A 25,883-nucleotide genomic window follows, 5' to 3' on the forward strand; every position below is an offset into this window, starting at 1 on the left:
GGCTCAGGCAGGCTTAAATAGCATATGAATTATGCTTTGGGCCAGAACCGAATGAGTGGCTGGGATGGCCATCCAACAAGAGACTGAGAGAGAGAGGGAGGGAGTGAGAGAGAAGCTTAGAGATAGATAGAGAGCTGTGTGCAACGAAAGTGCATTTTCCAATTGAGTGATTTATGTGCTTTGAAAAATCCATGTAAAGTGGTTAAAGAGAACGTGTGTATGAGTGTGTGTGTGTGTGTGGTATGTGATATGTGAGGTAGAATCATCAATACGTAATCACAGTACACACTCGCTAAAAGATAAAAGCCAAAAGCTACAAGCTACAATCGTTTCAATTTCAATTTTCCTGCTCTCAAGTTTAAGAGCCATCTGGAGGAAATGGCGACAAAAATAAGCTAAATAATAAATGTTTATAATTTGTTAAGCATGTAAAGCAATCTGCTAACCTCAATCCCCTACACACCACCCACCACCCACAGATTACGTATTCGACGTGTGTTATGCACTCGGGTTTCCATTTCCATCCCTAGCATCAGAATAGAACAGAACAGACCAGACCGACAGACCAACTGACAGACCAACTGACTGACTGTCGCATATCAAAGTGCATAACCAAGTACTTGAATGGAAGGTAGATCTTCCTCCCATCCGTAAGGGTATGCAGGGGGCAACTGTTACTTGGCTTTCGACTTGTTACTGGAGGGCACTGGGAGGAGTGATAGCGGGCAGGGGGGCAGTCAAATGGGAGATGTCATTGTCAAATGACTGTGTGACACTCTGATGGTAATTAGATGGAAATTCTCTAGCCACGAAACGCACGCCAACGGGCGGAAAGGCTTTGGTTATGCCAGTGGATAGATACAGATTTGATGCTGGATCAATAGAGGGAAATGCCATTGGAGAATTCTAATTTTAAATCCACAGATAAGAAAATTAATATTATTATCTCTGTAGAGGCTCTCACTGCCGAATTCTACCATATAAATACCCATAATAGTGGCCATAAAGTGTTCTCCTTGTAATATAAATTCCATCCCATCCCATGCCCCTTCTATGCAATATGTTTTGCTCTCCAACTTTTCAAATAGATTAACTTCAGGCGAAACTTCCCGACAACTGCAATCTGCTGCTGCCTGCTCATGTCTTGCGTTGACCTGCTTAAAAGGCCCACAGAGCCGCAGAGCCGCAGTGGCAGTCAACCACAGACAGCCCACAACCACACAGGCTGCCTCTGGCAACAGCTGTCGTGAGGCGCACCACTCAGTGGGTTAGCAAGCCTCCACAAGTGGCCGTGGCCATGTCTATCCTATCCTATCCATCCACCCATCTATCTATCTATCCGTCTTGTCCGACTCCGACTTCAACTCCAACTGCAGCTCCAACTCCGTCTTAGACTTGGAAACTTCACACAAGTTAAACACTGAAAAGTGCTTGAGGCCGACAAGAGGCAGCAGAAGCAGAGCAGCAGAGGCTTTTCTCAAAAGGAAAAACTTATTTTGTTGTTGCCTTTTTCCAAATGTCATTACAACAGTTGCCATCTCTGTTGCTCTCCTCCCTATCCCTGTTATTCGGATTGGCTTGGCCCTTAACTAAGTTTCCATTGCGCTTTTTTCTTCCTTCTCCTAACTTTTTTGTTGAGTATCTATCCATGTAGCTCGACCCCTTTTCCACTGCAAATTGTAACCCCTCTCTGCACCTATCTTTTCTTCTTTTTGGTTCTGCTCAGGTGCGTTTTGGGGGAGTTGTAGGAAGCGGAAAGGAGCTGCAGTGAGTCGCGAGTTCGACGTCCCATCATCAATTAAATCACGCAACTTTCTATGAAATTAGCTCGCGAAAATCAAACATGGAATGATCATGACTCTTACTTGAGTGGGGTGGGGTGGGGAACGACGCCCACTGCTGAGCGGCTTTGCCATTACCCTTTTGCCCTTTTGCTCCCCGCTTCTCACCAGATGCAATCATTTCTTTCTCCACGATCTGCAATTGCAATGTCTTTGCAATATTAAACCTTTTCCCTTGCTTGTTTTTCGTTCTGGTTCTGCATTCAGTCGAAGGTTTCTTGAATACTCTTTCGATATTGTGTTGTGGGAATGGAAGGCTATATTTGAATGTTCAGGGTGTTTGTCTGACAATATGTAATTGATATCAGATGTATTCGAAGATACATCCTTCATGTCCACGTTATGAACTGGTATTATATATTTGTATTCCAAGTGAAATTGAATACATTTCCCCAGCAGAGCATACAAAATTCGTATCGCTCGCTCTGGCTGGGATTCCGTTCTCATTTTTGCTCATTTTTCTTGCTTACCTTGCAAATTGCAATTTCCAAACATAATTTCAATTATGTAGCATTGAAGCAGTGCAGCAGCAGTGTGGGGAATGTGTGTGTGTGTGTGCTCAAGGGCCATCGTGCCACATGTGTCTCAGTCCTGTCCCTACCCCCTCCTTCTTCTTCTTCTGCACCCCATCCTCCTATTCCCTCTATCTGCTTTGTTGTGTGAACTTTTGTTGGTGTTTATTTCATTTATTTCTTTTCGCTTAAGGTGCAGTCTTTTTTCACCTTTTTTTCGCTTTGGGTTGCACCTGCAGTTCTCCCTCTCTCTCTCTCTCTTGCTCTGTTCTTCCCCTCCTTGCAGTTTTCATAAATTAAAAGTTAATAAAAAACCCACAGGTAGCTCTTATTTATTTTTGATATTTATTTTTATGCACGCTGCGTGTAAAATTGCAACTAAAACAAGCAAAAAAAAAAAAAGAAAAAAAGAAAAAATGAAGTTGGAAAATGTATCTTTTTCCCCTTCATTTTGTGGCTGCGGGATTTTATGCATTTTTAATAACGAAGGCGAGCAGCAAGCAGCAGCAGAAGAATTTTCCGTTGGCTGCGGTGAAAATTGCAGCAAATTAGGTGCCATGGATTCGCATTCAGAGGAAGGAAAGCTGTGGAAAGCGGGGAAGGGGAAGATGAGACCCTGATTTCCCACCCACTTCCTCCCCCCCTCTCTGCCACTGACCGAAGATGTGTGGTGCGATGTGTGGAAGGAAAACGGCGGCATTAACGACTTTATGTTCAGCTATGTGGAGGGGAAAAGCGGTGAAAATGCGGCTAGCCATAGAGAAAAGATTGTGGATAAGTTTGGCTTGGATTTGATTCGGTTTTTCTTGTTTTCGTTTCGGAACGTGGCTCAGCTCAGTTTCAGTGGGGGTTTGTTTGGTTTGGTTTGGTTTGCTTTTCTTTTCTTTTTGATTGCAGGTGAAAACTGGAGCAAACTAGTGGTGGAATGAGAGGGGGGAGGAAACTCTCCTGAGTGAAAGAGCAGCAGTCGAAAGAAAAGTAGAATCAAAAATGATTTTTATTGCATTCAAAATGGTATTATAATAACAATTCAAAATGGAGTACAGCTGAATCCTTAATCCTTTGGTATCCCAATATTGTCTCAAGATTTATCTCCTCCATGAGAATGTCATTTTATGAGACTCTCTCTTGCTCGCTCTCTCTCTCTCTCTCTCTGGCCGAACTGTCTCGTACTGTTGCGAACTAATCCAATCAAGTGCAGCCATCAACTGCAGCATCTTCCCCGGACCGTCGAAAGTTCCACCTGTGACAAAGACATGGACAGTGGCGCAGCTTTCCCAACAGTCCCGTAATGAACTTAACTCAATCGCAATGTCCAGCCAGTCGAGAACTGTGCAATCGATGGCCACTCATTACATAGTTTTTGCCTCCCAGCCAACAGTGGGAATTTTTTAATTAATTTTCTGTCAACGTTCGCAGAAAAACAGTTGGAGGAAAGCAATGGTAGTGGCAGAGGCTGAGTCAGAGTCGGAGAACGAAAAGGAAATCAAACTCTTGTCTCATTTTATTTTATAATTGTGTCCAAGGTCCGGTCACGTGTTTCAATTTCGAGGCAAAGATACGCAGACAAAGAGAGAGGCGAGGGGATGGGATTGGGATGGCATAGCGAACGAGAACGTTAAGCGAGCGTTAAATGTGGTGTGAAGAGGAGCAAACAATAAAGTTATTAATAACATGTGCTGGCTGTCGTCGTCTGCCAATTTATACTCCCTCCAGCCAGACTCGGACAACATCTTGTGTTTATGGCTTAAAGTTGCGATAGATGAAACTTAAAGCCGGATGCCAGGACTGTCCACTAACTTGATTATCTTTGGCAAGGAAAATGGATAAAACGGGGGAAAAGCAAGCAGGCAAGCATTGACTGTAGATCATGTGGGTTGGGCGCTGGGCTGGGTCTGGCGGAGCGGAAGCGAAGAAAGTCAACCGAAGTTGACATGAGGGAAACGTGGCCCAAGATTACATCTTCCCCATTCTGACATTACCATTGATATCTTGTGACATCGAAACAGAAGTTGAACCTCAAGTTTTGAAGTTGAAGTTGGGTTTGGGCAACCTGGATTTTCCCTTCAAGGAATTTGAATCTCTCTCAGACAGAGAGAGAGAGAGAGAGAGAGAGATAGAGAGACAGAGTATGTTCCCACCGAAGAGGTGGAACGTCAGCCAAAGAACAATCTTCAGTCAAAAGTTTTTCTTTATCTCAAACTGCAAATTGGGTTAATTAAAAACCGCTCGAGGTCATACGTAAGTCATCGCATAAAAAGTGGGGGAAATACGAGCAAAGAAAAGAAACCAAGAGCAAGAGCGAGAGAGCAAGAGAGCAAGAAAAAATGAGCTAAAAAGATGTGACAAACTTTTTCAATTAAACTTAATTTTTATTCTTTTTGCACCCAAATCCCCCACAACCCATCACCCACCCATCTCTGGCATCCGCTGTGCTTTAAACGTTGACAAAAAGCGTCACAAATTGAATTTTGATCGATATATAATGCATTGGAGAGGGATGAGGAGTGCCCCAGCCCCTGCCCCTGCCACTGGCCAACCTCCTGCAGTGGGAGGACGAGGCACAGAAGAGCCAGAGCTCTAGGCATGGAAAGCAAAATGACAGCAAATTAGCAGAGGCATAAAAAAGGTCTCGCACCCAACCAGAAAGTGCTCGCTGCTTGGGTGCTGGGGCAAAAAACCGATGAATAGATGAAAAGTTTTCTCTTCTGCGTGCGATGGAAGGAAGTGAAAAAATATACACATAAATGGGGATGTGAATGGATAACTTTAGGGCTGCCGATGTCTGAAAGAATTGTGGGGTGGTGGGTTGGGTGGAAGTGCGTAAAAATAGAATGATTTCCATGGAAAATCTAATGATGTTCGATTAGAAGATTCTCGGGAATTATTCAAATTAATTTCAAAGGTCTCCCACATCCATCTGCGATTGCTAATTAAATGTGCGACTCTCTTCTGGTTTGTGCAGGACATATCTTTAATTATCCCCGAACAGAGGGAAGAGGAAGAGAAATGGTTCTCCATCCATCACGGTCTGAAATCTGCAGAGATACAAAGGTTATTACATTTGACCATCAACAGGAAAAATAAATTCCATCTCTCGCAATCACTTTATTTCTACACCTTTCTGTGTTGGTTCTCCGCTTTTTTTTTATCTTTTCCACCCACTAAAAAGGAATACGAGTACTCTACGAGTCCCATGGGAACCGAAACAGGCTGCACATTCTGTTTGTATATTTTCCCTATGTACAAGTACGTACCTCTCTTTGCCTCTCGGACTTTTTTTTTGTTGCCGAATGTTTGACACACAAAACGCAGACATAGAGGTAGTTCCCTCTTCCTATTCCTATTCCCGATTAAATCATCCATAGCCATGGCACATAGCCCTGCCCTGCACTCCTCTCCACTATCACTGGGTTTTTCCCTTTCATTATATTGGGCGCCATATTTTGTTGTAGACGCCGCCGTCTGTAGAGACATGTTCAACATTTAGCAAATAAAACAAAATGGAATACATTCGAGTTAAATAGAAAATTCACGCGCCAGTTTATTGAACCACACATACGAGTGCGAGTACGAGTACGAGTGCGGGGGAAATGGAGGGAGTGGCAACGGGCAAATTCCATTCGCAAGCGAAAAATATTTGAATGAAAAGTAAGCAAAAGTAGCCGATTTCCTACACCACCTCCTCTCCTCCTCCGCCAACCTCTGGGCGAGTGCCTGTCTCCGCTTTTCCTATCGCAAAAGAGTTTCCCCATTTCCCTGCTCGCTCAGAGAGTGTCATCATCTGCCACACTCCGCTCTATCTGTGTGTGGGAATGTTGCAAATGCAACACAAGTATTTGTGCGCCTGCATGAGCCTTTGTGTGTGTGTGTGTGCGAAATTCCCCTCTTTCATCAAATGTTGGGCATCATTTTCTCTCTGTGTCCCTGTCGTTGGGTCTGGGTCTGGGTCTATTTGCCAGCTGCTGTTTGTTGCATTCTGGTTGCCTGTGCGATGCCTCCGCCTGCCTCTGCTTCTGCCTCTGCCTCTGCCCCTGACTCTCATATATAAATCGATAATTTTCCGCTCAAATGTGCAGAAAATTTCGCAGACCCAACATTCCCTCCCCCATATTATCCCATGCCCTGCCGCACAACATGGTGGATTTATTTTTTAAAGTCGTTATAGCGCATTAAATAATTGTCAAAATGTTGCGATAATATTTGGATTCGATTTGTGACTTTGTCTAAAAATAACACTCGAAGCAAATCGATTTGGATTCACTTCGTAAACGATGCACAGAAATTGGCGCAAATATCAAAAGAAAATCGTTCATTAGGGAGCATTTAATGGGCCAAAAAGTGTTCAACAAATTGCAAGTTGAGGTACAAATATACAAATATATGTAAATATTTCAATATATATATTTTATAAAGATCTCTCCCTTACTTCCTTACTTCCTTACTCCTTACTTCAATATATGTAGTATATAGATTCTACACATAAAATCTAGTTCCTTAAATTAAATTGTTGAAATTGTTTTAATCCACTTCATGAACCGTAAATAAACAATTTGTATTTATTTATTCTGTTCTTATTTTGTTCTGATATTCAAAGCAATTATTTAATGTTTTTATAAGCATTCTTTGCCACTTTAATAATTCAAATATTTCATCATAGGCATCACTCGGCAGAATTTCTTTTCCTACTCTTGTTTTCATATATGTATGTATGCTCGATTTTTGTGGCTCACTCGAATGTCAATGTCAATGACCCCAACACAGACTTGAAGTAGTTTACTGCTGCTGCTGCTGCTGCCAGTGCTGCCAGTGTTGGTGGCTTTATCCATATCCATGTACGTGTGTGTTTCTGTATGCGTGTGTGTATGTTGGCCGAGCTTAAAAACGTGTCCAAAAGTCAGCTGCTGCTGCTGCTGCTCGTTCTCTCTGGCCCATGTCATTTGAATGTCTGCCGCCTGCCCGTACCTCGTCCCGAGTCAGTTGCTTCAGTGCGTGTGGCCAGTGTTGGTAGAAATATTACGACTTGATTCTTGGGTTCTTTTTTCGGTGTTTTGCCCTTTGTTTTGTTGTTTATGGCATGGCCAAGAGCTACAAGTCAGTAAGTCAATTGTCAACACTTGGAGTACATTTCTCCTCTTTCCCTCGCTGTCTCTGTTGTTTGTGACAATAAATTCGGGAACTGGTTTGGTAATTTAGGGAGATCCGTAAGCTGTCTGGGAGGGAGGTGGGGGAGAAGAAGTATGAGTATTGTATCTTATTTTATTTTTATGATTATTTCGCCATTACAAAGTTGACTAAACTTTGGGATGATTGCCGTTTGATTTCATTGTAATGGGTTGGATGGAGGTATGCCACAAAAGGTTTTGTGATTTACGCGATATTTATGCACAACAATTGTTGTGGCACTTAAAAACGATATACAAATCCCTCGACAATTTGTAATTGAATTTAAATATTCTTTGCGAATTCTTTATGATTTATTTACGATTTTTCTCTCACTTTAGTGTTTTTAGTATTAAATAGCAATCCTCCCGCAATCCCTTCCTCGCCCCAAACACTCGACCTAATTATGGGACACCATTATGGAGCACCGACCGACGCGATGACTGTCACAAGACCAAACCAAACACAATTATCCCGTCGAGCACAGGGCAACAAAGTATAATTTCACATAAAAATGGAGATGGGAAAGGGGAATGGAATGATGAACTGGTTTCGTTGTAAATAAATTGCAAATATTTCTTTTGCCCTTTCCATTACTTTAATTAGTGAAATATTTAATGCACTGCGTCCCTCCCTCCATCTGACTCTCTCACTCTCTCTCTCTCTCCCTGCGGAACCCTTTTTAGAGAGGGAGAGAGAATCCGAATAGAAGGAGAGGATTACAACAGAAATACAACAGAAAAAAAGCAATGGAAGTAGAAACATTTCCGGCTTCCGCAAAACTGTTTCCTGGCCAACGATAAAATATATATATATATATTTTTTTTTTTATTTCAAAGCTAATGTGTGTGTGGCTGTGTGTGTCGAGGGGCGGAGGGTTTTCCCCTCATTTGGAAAACCCCTCGAAAACGGAGCCGTTAATTTGCGCTTTGCCTTTTGTAAAAATGGCGCAAGTGGATTTTTTTTGCTCTTTTACATTTTTGTGTTGATTCTGTTCTTTTTTTATATAACATACATATACATACATACATATGCACGTATATATCTTTTTTCTGTTGAAAATTGTCTGCACTTAAATTGAAATTAACGAGGCGTACATTTTTTTGTATATGATCAGAGAGAGAGAGAACGGACCCCGCCTCCCACCAAAAAATACAAAAAGAGGAAAAGAAAGGAAAGGAAAGGATACACTTTCTTTGTCATTTTTTGGACTGCCTTCTTTCGGTTTGATTCTTTGGCTTTAATTGGGCGCTAAGTGTGGAAATTTAATGCGTTTCATGTTGCTGGAGTCTTGAGTAGTGGTATGGGTAGGGGGGGACGGAGCAAGCGGCAAAGGAAAATAACCCTGCCAGAACCCAAGAGCTGCTGTCAGTAAGAATTATTGTGCCTGTAATGCAATGCGCGCTACGGAGGCGGCTGGGATGGCTTTCTGGTGGAGGGCGTGGCATGTCACACCCACACAAACAGAGAGCGACGCTTGGGTGGAAATAAAAAGCCGCAAGGATTTATCACTCTGGCATCGCTCTCATCCTTCCCTCTCAGTGTCTGCATCCTCTGCCTCGGTCTCCGCCTCGGTCTCTGTGTCGTGGTCCGAAAGAAGGGAGCCTCAGACCAAGACCCAAGACCCCAGACACATTTCATGCTAACAAGCTGGTGCCTTGGCTGCTGCAGCTTCTGCCCTCAGACATCCCCACTGCCCGGGATCCCCACTCTGGCCCAGGACACCCACCCATCTGCTCTGACTCTTGCGGTTGGCTTGCATGAGCATTGCATGCAAGTTACTTACCTTTTGGCTTCGAGAGTAAGTGAGGGGTGGGGAGGGAGTGGGAGATGGCAGCTTAAAATGCTCTTCTGCCATCTGTCGTAGCATATGTAAAAGGTATTATGGCTAAAAGCAAAAATATTGCATTCGACAGTGCAATTTGTTAGCTACGACTATTTGAATGATGTTCTTCGATACGGAGCCGTGGGGAAACAGATACAGATACGTATACGGTAGATACTGCACACAGCAGGAGGAAGCAGTTGGGCAAGAGGCAAGCGGCAAGAGGAGAGCAAAAGTTGGCCATATTGAGTTAAGTGCGTTTTGGATTTGATTTTGGTTTTGTTGGCTGATCATTTCTGGCTCTCTCTCTTCTCTCTCTCTCTGTCTGTCTGTCTGTGGTGTGTGTGTGTGTGTGTGTGTGCGTACCTGTGTCTATATATTTGTTGTGTGTTCTGTTGCTTGGCCATTGATTGGTAGTTAACCCAGTCAAGAAGTCAAGGAATAGCTGCAGAGCATCATTTGTATCTGCATATGAGGGATACTGGTATGGAGTGGAGGGGGCAGGCATCAATTATTTGTGAGCAGTCATGGGATGTGTGTGTGTGTGTGTGTGTGTGTGTGTGTTGGGATTAAGCACCAGTAATTGGTGGAGTTTTGTGGAGTGTTTGCATAGCCTGGAAATACAAATGTATCCAACAGATACATTAGCTATCGAAGAATAGTATCTACAGTGTTTGTGGATTGTAGCAATTGTGGGGGGTAGAGACGAGTATTTAGCCATTATTCAATTAAACAACTTTTCACATTCCGCTCCATGAGCTATACCCTAAGATAGTGTTCCATTTGAATGTATCTGACGGATACATGTGCCCAAAACGTGTCCCCGACATTGAAATCTGTACAGACTTCTGGGAAGTATTCTCCAGCTACGTGTAACGCATCTGACAGATACATTTGCAGCGGTGCCTACAAACTGACAAAAAGTCAACTCCAGCCGAGGCCTGCCCGGACGTGCCGCCGCCGCTGCGTGGCGCATTTGAAAAGAGACACTCTTGCACACACGAAACTGTCAAAGTATCTGAGAGATACTTTTCCATGCCCCATTCTCCCTCTCTCTCTCTCGCTCTCCCTCTTCCACGTCTCATTCTGTGCAGTAAATGTGTCACGTAAGAACAATTACGGCGACTCACACAGACAAACTGTGTCACACGTCAGAGGCCAAGCTCAGAGAAATTCTCATAATTCATACATGGAAATGGGTGGGAATGAAGATGGAGCCAAGTCTAGTGGCTGCTCCTCAGACAAAAGTTACCCACTGTTGAGCATTCGTAATGAAAATCAGATTTCATTGCATTTAACTCCAACAGCAACAACAAAAAAGCAGCCACAGAAAGAGAAACTTTCACCCATAAAGTATCTGCGCATCTGTGTATCCGTCTATCCGTGTATCCGCGTATCCGTGTGCGGCTATTATTATTTATTGTTGCATAGAAACGAAGCCAAACATGGAAGGGAAAAGTAGTAGAGTTCTACGCGGAGTTCCGCTGTGGAATTGCAGTGGCAATTTTCCATTGCATTTCCAGTTGCATTTCCAGTTGCATTTCCAGTCCCCATTCCCATCATTTTCCATCCTCATCATGATCATGAGATCATTAAGCATTTAACCCACTTTTCCCGCCTGTCGTTTCTACTGTCGCTGCCGTTGCTGTTGCTGTTGCTCTTTTGTGCCTATTCTGCAGATTCTAAGCTCCATTTCCTCATTGTATGCACTCGACGGTGGCTTGGAAGAGGGGTGGGGGGAGGGGTCTGTCAAATGGGGAAAACAAACAATTAACATTTTATGTTCGGGCGAGCACATTTTTGTGCGATTCGAGGGAAACAATTTGCTGGAAAATGCATTTCCCTCGGAAATGGCAAGCCCACAACTACTAAACAGCGGATGGATACCCCCAAAAGGGGGTGGGGATCCAGCCAAGTTCTGCTACGGCTACGGCTGCTGCTGCTGCTGCCCATCCGAGCAATTCATAACTTTGCACTTGCAAATTATTTAAGCAAATTATGCGCCTTGATGCCTGCCGCTGGAGCTGCTGGGTGATGGGTGATGGGTGCCAGTGCCACTTCATCAGCCGCTTGGTAGCCGAGGGCCTTTTGTAAGAGGAACACCCACCCCACCCACAGCGGCCTGCTTTCGCATTCGCATTGGCATTCATAATCGCTTAGAGCAAAAAGTACGTATCAAAATGAGCGAGAAAGGAGTGGAGTGGAGCAGATGGAGTAGAACTTTTGCCCAAAAAATGAGGATTAGAGCAGAAAGTTGGAAATTTTGTTTGGGCACCAAAAAAAAAACAAAAACAAAAAAACGAAAAAAGGAAAATGTAATCCAAAAGTTGAGTTCATCTAAGTTTCACTTAAACACTTTCCGAGATGGGGCCAAAGTGGAATGTGCAACGGGTTAAATATGCTTAAATGGGAGTTCATTTTTAATAAGTAGGATAGAAAAGGCTCTGAGGAAGATACGGTGGGTATCCTGAGACTCAACTGCAATTCAGATAGAAGATAATCGCTCCTTACCGAACCCCTCTAATGTGAATACAAATTGAATACAAAGCAAAGAGCATTTACTCGAGTTATTTCATGTACTCCCCTCGGAGTCCTTGTTGGCATCCCCGCCCTGTGCTGCACTTCAATTTCAACTCCATAAGAACTCTCAACAGGAACATATTGCTCATTTGCCAATCCACCGAGAAGAACCCTTCCAGCAACCCTTTCCGATGCGGGTTTATGGCCGAGACGACTTCGCTGACAAGCGTGTAATCTCGCCATAAGTGGAACAGCAATGGAAGCAGCCACCACACCACACCACAAGAAAAAAAAAAGATTAAATGAGGAGGCAGAAGGCAGGCAGGCGGGGCATCAGTTTCTAACCCTTTCCCGCAGGCAATGCCACACGGAGAGGCAGAGGCAGAGGCAGACACGTGGACCAGACACGTGTCAGGGAAAATGTTATCGGAAGGCCTGCAGGCCCAGACCCAAGACCAAGTCCGCCCCTTGGGCTCTACTCTGCTCTGCTGTCAGCATGTGTCAAGGCGTAGCTTTATGTTGATGTCCCATAAAAATTCACTTACTTAAAGATGGCAATCCAAACAGTTTTTATTCCGACATATTGAAATGGAAATCATAGCCAAACCCTCCAGAACCCGAACCCAGCCAAGGCTTACAGACAATTTGTAGAGCAGAGAAAAATGTTGACTCTCGGAGTTAGTGGGAAATATTATTGGGGATAAGCTTCGAGGAAAACTTATTCCAGGAGTATGTTAAATATTTGTAGGCCAAGGTTTCGCCCTGAGTTTGGTTGGAAATAAATACTGGAATGGAACCGCAAATGGAAATAATGGAATTCCATAAATTGAAATTTCATTTTCATTCCATTTAAAAGATTCTTTAAGAGAAACTTTCCTTTTTTTTTGCTGATCGCATAAATTTTCCATTTGTTGGCTGGCATCAGGCATGAATATAATTCCGTGTCACGTGCAAGAATTTTTGTTTGTTTTTCCTTTAGCCCCTCCGCACACTTCACACACAACCTTCCACCTCCCCTCCCCCGATTGCCATCTCCATCAATGACAAATAACCAAAGCAAACTTTCCTCCCCCTCCATCCATTTCCCATCGATATTCCTGAGCTCTCTGCCAGCCCAGCCCAGCCCAGCCCAGCCTGGCCCTACCCTGCCCTGTCCCCATGGTTCTCGCACAGCTGTGTAACATTTTGTGGTCATGTTGACAGAGGAGCATAGAAGAAGGAGGAGAAGAAAGAGATGCTTTGGGGAAAACATGTGTGTGAAATCACTTGAAACTTACAAGAAAGCCACCCATTCACCCCATTCACCCCATCCACCCCTTGCTGCCTGCCTGCTGGCTGCTGCCTGCATTCCCCTAGTATCTGATAGATACAGATAGGAAACATATGATGCTGCTGCTGCTCACTTTGGCCACCGCACAATTTATATAATGATGTCGCACTTTTGCTTTTCTCTCTCGCTCTTCCAGTGTCTCTCTCTCTGTCTCTCTCTCTGTCTCTGGTAACTCAAGGGAATATCAATTTTGTTATTCTTTGTTGTTGCTTTTGGCAATAACTATTTATTAGATACACAGATACATTGTATCCGCTGCTGCGTTCCTTTGCTTTCTTTCAGTTTGGTTTAGTTTGACTTCACTTCTCACTTTGACTGCGACTCTCTCTCTCTGCTCTCTGCTCTAAAATGCAATTTTATAGCTGTCAGGGGAATTTAACGCCAAGCGCGAAAATGCCAAAACCTTATAGTTCCCTACCATACACCATCTACCCATCCCTCTCCCCATGGCCATAGCCATTCCCCCACGTGTCATGTTGTGCCTGCCTCCGCTCCACCCCACCCCACCCCTCCGCTTTCCGCTTGGCCCATGCCCATCTTCTGCCTTTTGTTTGCGCTGCGCTAGTTTTTGGCTAACGATAAAGTGTCAAGATATTCCTTTTTTCACTCCATTGTTTTTTGCTTAGCTTTTTTTTTTCGAGCAGAAGCAGAAGGGTGTCGGCAGAGGGAGGTGCTGGGGCATGCCACGACACTTGCAACAAACAATTTTTTGCTTTTCGGTGTTATGCATTGCGTGCAAAGCGTAAACAAAGGGAATACCAAGAGACAGAGCGATAGAGAGAGAGAGAGTGAGAGAGAGAGGATACAAAAGTGGATAGGAGGATAGAAAAAAGACCTCTGAGCCAATATAGAAAGAACTTCCGCTCCTCCAACCCCATTCGCCCCATGCTCCCCCATTCTCGATTCCATTCCCATCTATGAACTCTCCGCACTGCGTGTGCAGATAATAAAACTAAATAAATTGATGGTCTTTGTGCAGAAACTGACAAGTTGCAGGCAGCAACAGCAACGAAAAATGTTCGATGGCCATAGATGGGATACACATACAGATACGTGTACATACAGAGGGATGTACATAAGTATAAATGGATATAGGAAAAATATTCAAACCACCAGCACCACCACCACCACCACCTCCTTCCTTCCTCCCTTCATCAGCAGGAGAGTGGCCAGCAGCGAAACACACAACACAATAGATAGCCCAGATAGATAGATACACAGATAGATATTTAGTTAGTTAGTTGGGTGCATGCAGCCATGGATAGATATAGATGGATAGATATGGAGGGATAGATGGATAGCTGGAGAACCGGGCTCAGTCATTTATCATCTCAAACAAATGGAAAGCGCATTGCAGGCGACACCAGACCATCCAAAGGGAATAGCCGATAGGTCCCTGGATAAGAAAGGTGAGCCGGGCTGAGATTGCGGCCAAAGGAAATGACAAATGGCTGAATATCCCTGATCTTTGAGAACAACATCTAGAGGCTATCTTGCGACTAAAACCACCAACTTGGTCCAATCCTCATCCCTCTGCTCGTTTCTCCTTGGAGAGGAGAGTACCTTATCCATTGTAAAGATCCAATAATTACCTCCATAAAAGCTTTGCCAAAATGCAGTGCTGCCAACTTAATGCAAAGTTATAATCAACATTAATGGGTGGACAATCCACCCGTTAGGCCAGCCCAGGGCACTGTTAACCCACTTTCCATTTGATTTACTCAAGGCCTGCGCTTCCCTCCAACTACTCGGTGCGGCCAACGCCATTTCATGGGCATAAATCAACCACAATAACGTAATTAAAACATAAACAGAAAGCAGAGCGAGCCTCAGATCCAGGGATCCCAGAGAGCAAAACAAACCAAAGGCAAAAACCGCACAGATGTGCCGCTACGCCGCCACCCACACGCCACACAAACAAAAACAACAACAACAGACAAATATTTTCCGGTAGCAAAAATATCTTTCTAGCCGAGGGCTAAGTAAATAACAAAAACCAACAGCAAAATGTAAGCCAAATTAAGGGAAAAAAGAATAAAGGGGAAGAGAACCCAACGACCCAACCCCAAAGAGGAGCTGCACATTTCAAACATCAACAGAAATATTTAATTGAAATGAATTAAAAATGTCTATTAAAAAATGGGAGACAGGTAGAAAGAGAGTGGTGGAGTGGGGCAGTGTCAGAGCGGTGGGGGAGAGGGGAAGCTGCTGGGGACTGTCTGCAGGAAATTTAACTTTTGGTTAAATTGTAAAAGGAAAAGGGGAAAGGGCAGGGCTTAAATAAATGAAATATAAATATGATCAGGATCAGGATTGGGATTGGGATCCCCCGAAGGGAGTCAACGGGAAAATTAAATTTAATTTACAAAAAATAAAATCCCGCAAGGAAAAAACAGAAAATGGGAACCCAAAACCAACTGATGGCAGAAATCAAAGGATATCCGGATAGGGAAAACCCCCACATGGGATTGGGTGGTGCTGGTTTTTCGTGGCTATGGAAGGGGGGGAGGCGGAAAAGGGGTCACTGCCGGGGTTATCAAAAATTTAAAAGCTTTTTGTGCATTTCTCGCCAAGCGGCGGGGACTGCTCCGCGGATGCGGATACACGGATATGTAAATGATATTTTCGAGTGTGCGCCAACGTCAAACGCAGCCATGCCACATGCCACCCCACGCCCCATGTAACCCCCCATGCCCAACCACACCCCACTGTGATTCCTCGCCCGCTCTCTTGCAGCAGCCCCATCAACATTGCGGTCAGAAAGGCCACAGGGCAAGCGGCACATTGGTTGTTTCTGTTCTGTTTTATAAGCCGCTTTGCCGGCCAATTCGCTGACTGTTCGCTCCTCTGCTTCCTTTCCCTTTCCTCTCATCACATCTCGGGTCGCCCCTCTCCACCAACCACCACGCCCCTTTATAGGCATTTTAAATTTTCCATTGCCTGGATTTTCAGCATTTTACAAGCCATGAATTTTTTAATAACCCTGTCCTGTCCCGCCCGCCCTGTCTGCCCCGCTTGCCCTCTCATGGGCGGCGTCTCCTCCTGCTCTGCGCACCAAAAACGCCAGCGACAATTTTCGCGTCAATATTTATGAGAAGAAACCAAATTGAAGTTGACAACCTGCTACAACGGTCAGCAGAGGCCCACAGTCAGAGCCAGAGTCCTCGCGGGTCTGATAGCGACTCTTCTGACCCGCTGACCCGCCTCTGACCCGTCGCTTGGCTCTTGTTTCGCCTGATTTATGGCAGGATCTTGATAGTAGAATGAACCTCTTCGCCAGCTCCTCGAAGGAAAGGATACCGCGGAGTGCAGTTTTTTGTTTCGTTTCGTTTTAAATGCGAATATTTTAAGCTGACTTTGGGAAGTTAAGGAGCGAGGAGAACTCTATGAATATTCTATCTCTGTGGGATTATGATTTGGTATTCTGTAGAGATACTTGAACCAACTGAGACTTAGCTAAGATTACGGCAAGGACCAAGGATAGCTTCTGTTTTGGTGGCTGAGTGTGTGCCAGCGTGTCCATCGAATGAATAAATTCATTTATAACATTCTTAAACATCTGAGAGCTCATTCAAACATTCATGGCAGCAATCAATACAAATGGAGGAATCGAATGGAGCAATCTGTTTTCCATCAAAGCCAGATGGAACTTTAAAGATCCGAATCAAACCATTCGCACCACATTGAAATGGGTTTTGGTTTCATTTCCTAAACCGGAAAGAGATTTACATTTAGCCGCGAATTTCCCACCGAATGTCGTTATAAATCTTTTGCGCTGCCCTGCCCTGCTCTGCCCTGGCCTCCCCTGCCCTGTCCTGCCCGTAACTCTATTTATTTGTCAACATATCTGAAATTGCTTTTTCCAAAACCATTTCTCACTCTTTTTTCCATCTCTTCTCTTCTCGTTGCAGGTAGGTGACAATGTACGTAACTAGTTGAAAAGGGGGAAATGGAAATGCCTGGCTTTCGGCCCATCCCTTGCCTCTCCTCCCATCACCCTCTCTTTTTGGGGCTCTTGATGTATACACAGACGGCTGGGGGTGATCCTCTGCCACCGCCTCGCGCGTTCCATTGGCCGCTGGAATTGGTTTATTTATTAACAAGTGCAGACTGTGTTATATAATTTGCGTTAAACAAACTCTGTGTGCCATGTGCGTCATTGGAGCGGTGGGGGTGGGTGGGTGTATGGGCTGGGGAGCAGGTTCGTGGGGGATGCAATACCAATTTAATTTTATTTACTAAACCTGCGGCTAAGCATTCTGTTTGGGCAATTAGTGGCGCACCACCAGCAGATGGACAGAGAACAGAACCCCCACAACCAGAAGTAACAACTACAAAAAAATACTCTGCACAATGGGAAGAGTCTCATAAATTGTTGCTCAGAAGAAGATTAATACTATTTCGCGTATTTCGCCAAGAAATATACATACATATGTATATATATGTGTATAATCATTATATCCAAGATATATTGAGGTATTTATGAGGTGACGGGGAGGGTTAGTCATCAACAAATTTTGGGCGGGGACATCATCGTCATCGTTTCGATTAGCAGACTACCCTGTTTGCAGAGGGGTATACTGGGCGGGGGAAAACAAGATTATATAGCAGAATAGACACAGAATCATCCAGTATCTATCCATTTTCCACTGAAACTCTTGGGTTATTTATAGTCGGTCGGACTATTTTTATTCCAAATGATCAAACCTATTAAAATGTTTAATTTATGTGATTAGCAGGGCAGCAGCAACTAAATTTAAACTTGGATAAACACAGCTGATATTGAATTGAATTTCGATGCAGAAACCTCAAGTTTTGCTTGAGAATTTCGGGTTCAGTAAACGCATTTTGGTAGGCCTCAAAGACCAAACCCCTACCCATACCCATACCCATACCCATACTCGTATTAGTATTCGTCTTTGAATATAATTTGCATAACAAATGTCGCAGTTCAACGAAATGTGGACTGATGGTAGGCAGATGGATGGACAGACAGACAGACCATTTTATAGAAATTTGTGAAGGATTGTTGTCGTCTGAGGCACAAAGCAAATGGGAATAAAATACAATAAAACACATTAATGAAACAAGTTGATAATTTATCTGCTAACTTTGGAAACAAGTCGGACAGCTTTTGATTTGATTTGATTGCTTGCGAAAGAATTTGTGGCCTGCCTGCCTCATGCAAATAAAGAAGAAATAGAAATTGTTTCTCTGACAAGTCATCAAACCTAAACCACAAATTAAGTTTACTTTTTACTTGCAGTGCATTTTGGTGGCTTTAATCTTCCCTCCCATTGAACTCTCCTATGAATATATCCCAGTAAAAATTCATAAGACAGACAAACGATGCCATTCGATTTGCCAATTTAGCTTACTAATTAACTAGAGTCCGAAGCGGCAGAGTCACCTTTCTGGCTGGGTTCGAGAGCAATAAATGAAATCTTAATCTATAGCAAGTTCTACCAGAAAGGAAAATGTCAAGATCATAAACAAACGGAAACTTAAATAAGAAACGTGTTCGTAATGGGAGGAGAAACATTAAGAGAATAGATGAGCAATAGGGGGGACAAGAATTGCTCAGAGTATCGCCATCTCAAATGAAGTAAATTCAATGGAAAATACATTTACATTTTATTGCATTATTGAAATGCCTACAAAGATTGAGTGAAACGAATTGGATTACATGACATTAATTGCATTGGAGTTACATGTGGAGAGTTTTGGTCAATTCAACTGACACGGGTGAGGCTCTGGCCAACACTTTCCGATTGCATCATGGCAGTGTTGCAGCCACAGAGACACTCACGAAGTTTGTGGAAACCGCAGTAAAAACATACTGCACATGTTGCCACTAACTGATGGGGCAACCCTCGCTGAAAGTTTGCATCACAAATTTTACAATATTTGTATTTTTTAATTAGAATCAATTTTTTTCATTCGGTGGTTTTGGGCTTTATGCTGTTTTTTCCTCGCTTCTTTTGTTAATTCGTTGCCATTCGCATTCGCATGTTTTACGACCGATTTCGGTATAATTTTTTTTTTTTTTTTCGAGTATTGATTTCGCCTGATTCGGCTATTTCAAATGTTGTTATTGCTGGTCAGCCAGAAAGAGTTAAATAATGAAGTAGAGTGTAGAGGAGAGCTACACAATAACAACGGTAATCAAACGGAAGTGGTCGGTCGCTTCGAATGTTTATTTCGCTCGTGGGTTGGCCAATTTCCGGTTGGCCGACTCCAAGTGCTTATGTAAATGTGCTCAGAATGCCTCACTCAATGCAATCTCCATAAAAACGATCGGACATCATTCAATTAGAAACTGTTGAGCCGTCATAATGAAAGATAATCGTCTCTAATGGGGATTTCTTCGATATTTATCAAATCGGTTTAGAATATGAATGGATATTATCTGTCAGCGATTCATAAGCAATGAAAGTGGAACGAAATACCCTGCTGATCGAGTTTCGAGTGGGTTGTTGTAGTACCGTACACCGTTAACACGTGACTGGTAATCCAGATGTCTCCTTAGAATGTTTACTGTACTTACAGTATAGTCCGCTTAGTCTCTGCTTAAGTTCAGATACTCTATGTGAAATCAATCTCGTGTGGGGAGCCCAACATATTCTCATGCCATCTGAGATGCTCTAATTTGATCAAAGCCCCAAGTCACCCACCTCCCCTCCTCACCGGCTGCTCCTCATTAGCGATTGTCCAAAGTTTAATTTATCTTTCATCTGCGAGACATGCGAAGATGTCATTCATTTAGAAAGCTTCCCGCTCGGGAAGAACCTGAGTGAGTAGGAAGAATTCAGAATTCGCACAGCAGAAAGAACGATAGACGATAGAGGTGGGAGTGGCGGGAGAGGGGGGGAGGAAGAACCGGTTGAGAGTGGTGTGCGAACTGGCTGGCTCTTCTTTGCGCGACTCTTCCAAATGGGTGTCAATGCTGAAGAAGCGACGGTGACGGCGGCGACCGTCAAACGAAATGTAACCGGTTCTCCAGAAGCGTCGTGGCTGTGTGTTTGTGTGTGTGCGGGGTGTTCGATGGTACCGTTAAGTAAAGCGGTCAACATAACGGTGAAGCAAAGAACCAAAGAAGAATCAACTTCCATTCTTTGGCATTGGCATGGCTTGGGTTCGGATTCTTTCGCTGTTCCATTTGCCATTTTCTTTTTGCTTTTTGCATGTACGGATTCTTGGATGCTTAGCTGGATCCTGTATCTTTCTCATTTTATCTCTCTCTTTCTCTTTTCTCCTCTTTCTCTGCTTGGGGTTCAGCTTTCTTTTCATTCAAGCCAAAACTGCATGGAGCCAGTTTTTTTTGGCCAATTATTTTCGCTTGGCCTTTACAGCATTGCACATTTCTGTTCTGTTTGGTTCGGTTAGGTGTTCTGTTCTGTTCTGGCTTGGGCTTGGCCTGACCTGATTCTTGGACTCTCTTACCATGGCTTACCCCATTCCGTCCGTGCCCCCAATGGGCACAACAACGACGACGACTCCTGTTACTACTCCGTTTCTGGGGTTTTGTTCATGCCTTTGTGCTTTTTGCGGTTGTTGCAGCAAATCTGTTGTACTTTTGTTCTGCCTCTCCTTGCACTCTTCACTCTGCACCCTTCCTCTTACCTGTTTCGTTGTTGTTGTTGTTGTTGTTATTTTGGCTTAACGCTTTCTGACCTTAATGCCCGAAGAAAGGCTTCACCCTTGGTGGCTTTTGGGAGGGGAGATGAGATGGCTTTAAGGGGTGCCTGTTCTGTCCAGTCCCGTCCTGACCTGACCTGAAGTTAGTGCAAATTGAAACTGTCAGTCAAAGCAGGCGAACGCACCCGACCTCCGTCTTCGTCCCTGTCAGCTCTCACTTCATTCTGGCCCCGGGCAGCAGCATTCGGGTTGACAATGTCAGTCCAGATTATCCATGGAGAGCCGTCAAGGCAGCGCAAGCCAATGAAAATTGGTGCACCTAATCTTAAGCTGGCCAACAGGAAAATCTTACACTGAGGAATGCTGAAGGAATATCTACAGTTAGGTTTTTCATACAGAAGAGTTGTGCCGTATGGTACTCATGAATAATTCTATAATCAAAAATATCGTATGGAATCAATCTCCAAATGGATCAAGATATTATTTATCTCAGCCTCATTAATTTCGAATTTGAATTATCCATTCCCACTTGTCATTAAACTATTTATCTACAATATCTTAACCCTTTACAATGTTCCATTCCTCAGTCTGAATGTATCTTCTGATGCCTCCCATTAATCATTCTTGTGCCGTAGATACATCTTCTAGAACTACTGATCCATTTGAAACCATTTGACAGACACCAAAGCCATAGTAGAAGCCCCTCCCTCCCTCGAACTGCTCCTCTCAGAAAAATGTATCAACACTTTATGTCAGCGACTAAAGTGTGAAAAATCTAAATGAGGAAAACCAAAAGAAAACGAACAAGAAGCAAATATTAAGAACGCAGCGGAGGAAGACCAAAATAAATTATGCACTGTCTCGTCTCTCGCTAGCCAAATGTTCGAAATGCGTATTTTCGTTTTGGAATTTTCACCAGGTACCAACAAAGGCGGTCACCACGTGGGCGTAGTCTTAAAAACATAATTATGCTTGTTGCCTGCTGTCTGCTTTGACACTTTCTTCATGGGTCTCTAGAGAGAGAGAGAGATAGAGAAAGAGATCAAAGATGAGAAGGATGCTCATAATGATTCAGATCAGGCAGAAAAATGGTTGGAGAGAGGCAATACTTAGTCATAGTTTTGTTGTTTGTGAGTGTAACGCTTAGACATTGTGGCTAAGGAAAAGTGGGTTACGATTGTTGTTTGTGCTTTCTGGGCTGTCGGTTTTTGCGTCATGTGCGTCGGGTTTTCGTTTCTGATTTTGGCATTGAAAGAGCCACACTTCAGAAGCAAAAGAAATAGTCACCGCCATGAGGGAACGCGAGAAGAGAAGAAAGGGAAAAGTATTCCTATGTAAGAGCTTCTAACTTAAATGATGAAAAATATTATTTTTCTTATTTTCTTTAAGAGTGCTTATTTTTCTAGGAATTGATTTTGTTTACGTTTTGATCTTAGAAACTCGATCAAATCACGCTTTTGGGTTCTTCTTCGTCTTCGTCTTCGACTGCCGCTGAACTTGACCCCAAAATTTGATTTAATTATTCGATAACCGATACCGAATGGATTCCATTAGCTCGAATATAACTCGGACGGCACTTAAAAAATACCGATATTTTCATTCGGAATCTTAGATAATAGATACTCCGAATTCCGATTTGTTTTTTATGTATCCATGTATATTCTGCATAATATTTATATATGTATGAATAAATGACTAAATTTGACTAATTTAGTTAGTTTTGTGGTGCAGTTTAGTTCAGTTGAGTTCGCTGGAAAAACACAACAACCCAATCACTATTTAGATTGCATTCAGCTTCGGCGTGGATTGGCCTGGCATTAAATTTTCCACTTAGTTGGAAGTTTTTGCCTACTATCCGGTATCCCTCTTATTCACATTCCCCACCATACTCTCTCTCTCTCTCTCTCCATCTCTTTCTCTGAAAGATAGTAGTAGGAAAAAAAAGGTTGCAGCTTAAAAGTTTATTAAAGTTTCGTTCCTCCAAACACACAGCCCAAAAAAATTGCAGTAACGGTAAATTGTCTCGTATACGAAACAATGGCGCAATAAAAAAAGAACGGGAAAGAAAGTAGGGAAGAGTGCGAGCGAGATGGAAGTGTAGATGGGGTGAGCTGAGAGAGCGGCGGTGGTGGTGGGGTTTACAGGTAAAAAGGTAGCTAGCTTCATGGCATGACACTCAAAAGTATTTTGTATGTCAATTGCTATTCAAGCTACTCACGAGAACGATGGGGAGGGGTAGAGGAGACACAAGAAGTGGTGGCACAGCATTGGAAAAAAGAAGAAGGAACGGAACAGGGAGGAGGGGAAGTGCCGGCAAAGTGCCGCAAAAGTTTATGAGCAGACTTTTTAGAGCCAAGAAGTTGGCTACCGAATAAGGAGTGGAGCGCGCGGGTCGAACACGGTAGGGAGGGAAGAGAGGAGACTGACTACTGGTGTGTCGTCGTTGAGGGTCACCCTTCAGTTTGTTAATTAAATTCACGGCAAGTGTGAAAGAGAGGCAGCGAGACAGAGGGAGATATACATGCATAGATACTCGCAGAGGAAAAGCAGTTCGAAAAAAAAACAACGGTTGATAAATTTAAATTAGCGCCCAATGTGCAGAGCAAAACAAAAACAAAGGCAATGACAATAAGAATAAAGAGAAGAGGAGGAGAGGAGGAGAAGTAGTCAATGAAGAAGATATTCCATAAACCTATTGACAGCAACGAATTTCATATACCCTCCGCTTACATTGCTTACAAATATTCATGGATGGATTCATTCAATAAGTTCGATTTCCTTGGGATAACGTAGGGTAAAATTTGTTCGACATAGAAACAGAATAGTACATATACATATTAGTGTATAGAATAAACTATAAAATATATAGGATAAATCCATCTTACTGTCGCTGCCTTCTGGTCAAAAGTATAACATTCCTCCAGAAGGGTATGACAGAAAAGGGTGCCAGTGATGTAATCTATGGGCAGATCAGAGCCGAGCAGAGCGTGTGCCAGAGAGCAGAGGCTTGGACATGGTACGATACCGCCAGAAAATAGAGAAGAGAGAGAGGAGGAGGAGCTGTGCCTTGCTTATGCTGATTACCACACAGCAAAGAAATAGCAAATACAAAAGGAGCAAACACAAAAGCAAAAGCAAAACGAAATGAAACAAAGCGAAAGAAATTATGCTTAACCGCAAAGTGGCTCGGAATCGAGTTCTCTTCTTTTGTTTTATTTCCTTTCCTTTCCTTACATTTGTTGCTGCTTATTCATATGATATCATTATCATTATATACATACATACATACATATACGTACATGTGTATGTGTGTTTGTGCGTGTATCGTACTTCCTCTGCTGCCCCTCTTCCACCCCTTCTCACAACGGTGGCTTAGAGTGCCTTTCTTTTGGTCATTGACTTGGCCAATAGTTCACTGAACCTTCCCCCCAAATTGAAGGGAGGAGGAAGGGCGCCGGCGACCCCGACTTTCGTGTAATTTTGAAGGGAACTTTGCTTTCCAATGCCTCCACCAACTAGTGATATTACAAATATGGGTCAAGTCAAGTCAAGTCAACCTTTCTAAAGTTAGTTGCGGAATCGGTTTTCGTGCATTTCTGCAATTTTTGTCAAATTTGTGGCATTTGATGGAGCATTGTAAATGGTTGTATGGGCCAGTTAGATTTTAATAAACTGTCTGTGATTATCATTTATTTAAAAATTGAAACTCTTAAAAACTATCAATAGGAATAATATTCAATTGATTTCATATCAATCGTCAGTCCATTCTCTGCACTGGGGCTATATACAATCCATGCTGACGAAAGGGTGTTATATAATTTCACTAAAAGCCTTTTACTATCCCCAAGACAGCGCTTAAATTCCAGCTTTAAGTATTAAAATGGCTCCCAAACTATAGAGTCCCTCCTTCTCCTCCTCCTACTCCTACTCCTCCTCCTCGGTTTCATCGCGAGGCGTCCTTCGGCGCTGTCTGGACGTGTGTCTGTTGTCTGGTGTTTTAGGTAAAAAGGCGTCGATGATGATAATGGACAGCAGCGCAGCACAGAGTACACACGGGGAGAGAATGGTAGGAGAATGGAGAACAATGGGCGATGGGTGGAGGGAGGGGTGGTGGACCACAAGGAGCGCAAGAGCGAGCTGCCAGGAAAGCGAACGCATTTTGATGGATGACATTGATTGATGATGATTAATAATGTGCATTTTTATTGCTTTTCATCAAGCCACCATCAGGGCGTCTCCCCCTCCTCCTCCCGCACATTTGCTGTTTAAATACATTAGCGTTGGGCACTTGTCCTGTGCGGATAACACCTGCAGTTAGCAGTTAGCATATAACCAGGGACCTCCAACTCCCATCTATGTCTCCTTCTCTCTCTCAGCATGTCATCCACTCCTACTACTTCCATTCATCCATTCATCCATCCCTCCTCCGTCTCAGTTTATTCTCGCACTTTGTTACGTTCATTATTTCGCTTGGATGCGGCTCAAACTCATCAAGGCAGAACCCCAAACAGGGTCCACGTCCAGGTCCAGGTCCACTCCATCCACCCGCCCGTTTTCGGTCCTTGTCTCTGACCCGGCTTCCACATGCTTTGCTGCTGCCACGCATATTCGCTCAATTAAAAAGCATAAAATTACATTTTCGCTTAAATAAACTTTGGTCCCGTCTCACCACACCACCCTCCTCCCTTATCTGTCTAGCAGCAGCGCTTCATCAGGTCCCGCTCCATCCTCAATCACCATCTCGAATTCACTTTGATCCAGACTTGCCCTTGCCACACTCTTCATCATATTTTGGGAACTTCTTTTTTGTTGCGTTTTTGGCGTTTGCCGACCCTTCTTGATGGCAACTTCTCATGCATCTCTTTGGATGCATCTTTATCAGGTATTTTTAATGGGAAAATAAGCTTTAAGCTTATTCTCTCAGTTTGGAATCGGTTCAAAATTAGTTCAGAGATGGTTTTAAAAGATTTCCTATATATACTCTTATTTCCAGATGTCACACATTTCTGCATATTGGTTCCCAAGTTTGTTTGGAACCCCTTCATTGCATGACG

At 43.4% G+C, this 25,883-nt stretch overlaps 1 protein-coding gene across 6 annotated transcripts in view; it reads left to right on the forward strand.

Annotated features, from left to right (window-relative positions):
* Window positions 1–25,883, forward strand: part of LOC111068905 (maternal protein pumilio) — a 205,400-nt gene that overhangs the window by 105,757 nt on the left and 73,760 nt on the right. For 2 of the 6 annotated variants that reach the window (XM_022358691.2, XM_022358693.2), the window contains exon 2: window positions 17,103–17,114. The exons of the other annotated variants lie outside the window; for them this stretch is intronic. In XM_022358691.2, coding sequence (XP_022214383.1) covers window positions 17,103–17,114 — 12 coding nt within the window. The remainder of the gene's footprint in view (window positions 1–17,102; window positions 17,115–25,883) is intronic. 6 annotated transcript variants of the gene reach the window in all.

The sequence above is a fragment of the Drosophila obscura genome, unplaced genomic scaffold (assembly GCF_018151105.1).
Source record: "Drosophila obscura isolate BZ-5 IFL unplaced genomic scaffold, ASM1815110v1 contig_4, whole genome shotgun sequence".
Taxonomy (NCBI): Eukaryota; Metazoa; Arthropoda; class Insecta; order Diptera; family Drosophilidae; genus Drosophila; species Drosophila obscura.